Source organism: Cicer arietinum, chromosome 7 (genome assembly GCF_000331145.2).
Source record: "Cicer arietinum cultivar CDC Frontier isolate Library 1 chromosome 7, Cicar.CDCFrontier_v2.0, whole genome shotgun sequence".
Classification (NCBI taxonomy): domain Eukaryota; kingdom Viridiplantae; phylum Streptophyta; class Magnoliopsida; order Fabales; family Fabaceae; genus Cicer; species Cicer arietinum.
This window is the reverse complement of record NC_021166.2, coordinates 11093667-11097625: the sequence shown is the minus strand read 5'-3', so window position 1 is coordinate 11097625 and position 3959 is coordinate 11093667. Positions and strand designations below refer to the sequence as shown.

General features: G+C 26.4%; 1 protein-coding gene across 1 annotated transcript in view; it reads left to right on the top strand.

Annotated features, from left to right (window-relative positions):
• The first annotated feature begins 432 nt into the window (after positions 1-432).
• The window catches only part of LOC101498062 (protein NRT1/ PTR FAMILY 6.3), a 7399-nt gene continuing 3872 nt past the window's right edge, over positions 433-3959 (top strand). The window contains exons 1-4 of the mRNA XM_004516782.4: positions 433-767; positions 846-1023; positions 1107-1146; positions 1235-1797. Coding sequence (XP_004516839.2) covers positions 509-767; positions 846-1023; positions 1107-1146; positions 1235-1797 — 1040 coding nt within the window. The 5' untranslated portion in view covers positions 433-508. The remainder of the gene's footprint in view (positions 768-845; positions 1024-1106; positions 1147-1234; positions 1798-3959) is intronic.

Sequence of the window (3959 nt, the reverse complement as noted above, 5' to 3'; positions counted from 1 at the left end):
GAGTGGGGAAACAAAATCTACCGTAACCCGTTCCGTTGCATACCTATTAATCATAGTTTATTGTGAGGGTGGCTGAACTAGGGGTTGATCGTAACTACGAATATTAATTTTTTAGACTTAATTATAAATAAATAAAAATTATTTATGTACATATTACAAGTCTGATTTGACACAAATAATAGAAATTTAGGCCTCTTATTCTTTTAATTATATCTCTAAATAGTGCATACAGGAACTTACTCAATTAACTATATGGCTGATTGAAAATACCACTCTTGATTCTTGAGACATACTAGGTGTAGATAAGGTTGATCAATTTAATTTGAATTTTTAATTATTCCTAATGAGAGTGAACATAATATTCCTCTAGTTCCAAGATTGGATAACAATTTTCATACTGAAATTATTGTCATATTTAATTTGTATTATCATAGTGATCATAATGGGCATGTTGTTCCAAAATTTCATATAATTCTATAAGTGATTGATTGTATAAAGCATAGGCTGTATGCAATATTTAAAAAATACTAGTCATGTGTGGTCTCTTTCCTTGATTGTATATAAAAAGCCACAATACCCTTTACCCCTTTTGTGCCATACCTCCTCACTTTCTTTCTTTTGGTACCATTTTGAGTTCACCACTCATAACCAAATGAGTACTCTCCCTCAAACACAAGGGCAAACAATTCAAGATGCTTGGGACTGTAAGGGCAGTCCTGCAGAGAGGTCCAAAACTGGTGGTTGGACATCATCAGCAATGATTTTAGGTATTTGCTATGATATAAATATACTCACTAAAAATGTATAAAAATTAAAATCATAATTTATTATTGTCTGAATAACAGGAGTAGAAGCATGTGAGAGGTTAACAACAATGGGCATAGCTGTAAATTTGGTGACATATTTGACTGGTACTATGCATTTAGGCAATGCTTCCTCTGCCAACATAGTCACAAACTTCATGGGAACCTGTTTTATGCTCTGTTTGCTAGGTGGTTTTGTAGCCGACACTTTTATTGGAAGGTTTGTGGTAACCGAATTACTATGTTCATTAAATTATAATACTAAGTTTTAGTAACTATATTTTTTTCACTTTTCTTTTACAGATACCTCACCATAGCTATCTTCGCAACTGTGGAAGCAATTGTAAGACATTTCTACATTCAAACAGTGTACTCACATTGATTATTAAATTGAATTTTTAGATCTTAATATAAAATATGTGTTGTACCAGGGGGTTACAATGTTGACAATATCAACAATAATTCCGAGCCTACATCCACCAAAATGCACACAAAACAGTGTAAAACATTGTGAAGCAGCAAACAACATTCAATTAACGGTTCTATACATAGCACTATACGTGACAGCACTTGGAATAGGTGGTTTAAAATCAAGTGTCTCTGGCTTCGGTTCAGACCAATTCGACGATTCAAACGAAGGAGAGAGAAAACAAATGGTTAAATTCTTCAACTGGTTCTTCTTTTTTATAAGCATAGGTTCATTAACAGCAGTTACAATTCTTGTTTACATTCAAGATCATGTTGGAAGAGATTGGGGTTATGGAATATGTGTTTGTGCAATAGTTGTGGCACTTTTTGTGTTCTTATGGGGAACACAAAGGTATAGGTTTAAGAAACTTGTGGGGAGTCCTTTGACTCAAATTGCGGTGGTTTTTGTGGCGGCTTGGAGGAAGAGGAAGTTGGAATTGCCGTTTGATTCTTCCTTGTTGTTTAACGTTGATGATCAAATTCTGAACAAGAACAAACAGATGTTGCCACATACCAAACAGTTTAGGTAAGACTTTCTTTTCAAACCTTTTTTCTCATCACATTTTTGCTCACAACCTCACACTTATATATATTTAATATATGTATTTTATATAAGAGTATATGAATTCAACTTTTATCACTCTCATTAAAATTAATACTAGATATATGATAAATTAGTTTATATTAATTAGTATTTTAAATATTTTAAATTTAGTAATTTAATTTTTTTAATAATTTTAAATTTATTAATCTGATATATTTTTATTTATTATTATTATTATTAAGTTAATTTTATTTAATAAATTTAACAATAGACATACAACAAATAAACATATAAAAATAACATTATAATAAAAGATTATAAAGTCAAAACAAAATTAAATTAACCTTAGCTACAATAATCGAACACAACGTCTATTATCTTTCATACATCCAACATGATTGTACAATTATAACATATATCAATATTTATCTTATTTATTTTAAATTATAATAAATAAAGTATAAAGGATAAAATTAGTGTAGCAAAATAACAAGAGCCAAATTGAATAAATAAATAATAAATTATAAACTCAAAATCTATTGGAAGTAATTTATCAAAAGAATGTTATAAACTAGTAGAAAAAATTATAAGTTATAACAAAATTATTGTTATCAAACATATATTTTTTTCTCATGTGAAATTATATATTATAAGTAAGTTTATTTGTCATGGCAAACAAACCATATATATGATCGTAAATTTTTTTACGTTATCAATCAATTAATTATAATTGCCAAATTATAAAAAAATATTTGATTTGAATTATAACTATTTTAATATATATATAATTGTGACAATATATGTAATAATAATAAAAGTATAACTTAAATATATGAATTAAAAGTTATTGTTTTGTCTATGTATATTATTATCTTATTGTTTCATTTATTTAAAAAGATTCACAATTTTTTCTTACTTCCAAGTATACGCCAAACATTTAATTGGGCAATCAAAAGATTCTTTTCAAAGATGTTTGAATTCTCCTTTAATGTCTTTTTCACATTATTGAAGGAGTCTATAGTTCATGCACGCATCTTATATAAGTTCGCATTAAAACGTGATGGGTAAATTAATGTGTCCTATTTAGAGTGAATTGAAACTATGATTGAGAAAAGTAACCGACAATAATGTAAACTAATTTTACATAGTTTATTAATATAAGTCATTAATCATATAATTATATTATATAATTATAATTTTTTTTATTTTAGAATATATGATAAATTTTATTATAATTAATTTATATAATTATAATTTTTATAATCAGTAATTAAATAATCTTCTACGGTGTATATTCATTAAACTAATTGTGATTCAACACAAAAAATTGAAATCATCTTTATTTTTCTATTTAAGACTTATGTGGACGTTTCCACTAGGACAGCTCCATTGCAGTCCGCCAAGACAGAAACAGAAACAAATCTCTTATATTTATAATTGTTTAAATAATATTAAAAAATTAAGAAAATGATTTGTTTTTTGTCTATCATAATAAAAAAAATATTTTTAAATAATAATTATAATTTAAAGAAAACAACAATTAAAAATTAAAATTATTTATCATAATAAAAACTATAACGTACCCATATTTTTTTAAAGAAAATTCACCCATAATCATTGAATAGGAAACTTTTAGAAAGTCATGTAATTTGGTATAGACATAAATGCGTCAACAAAATTAAGTGTGACATATTCCAGAAACAAAGACTGGATGAGGCAAACAATTCAATGGTGTGATGGCTAAGCTACTCCAAACCGTCAATTAACCTATATCAAATTCTCAATATTATATTCCATCATTTCAATTCAACTTTAGTTTTTTTTCTTCCAATTATATCTTCTTCTAAATACCGTGTATACTACTTCTAAAACACAACCTCCACCTTATATTTATAATGATGAAAAATACATATATTTTAATAAAATAATTTTTTTAAGATTTAATTATTTTTTTATTTTTAATATGTACACAAAAATATTAAATCACATTTATTTTAAATTGGAGTCACTATATTTGAAGGAAGTCACCTTTCTAATATAGGCTAACATGTCTACCATGTGCTTTTATTGGCCAGCCAAAATCAATCAAGAAATCTACAATTATAAAAAGGAAAAAAAAGTGCATATATATATATATATATATA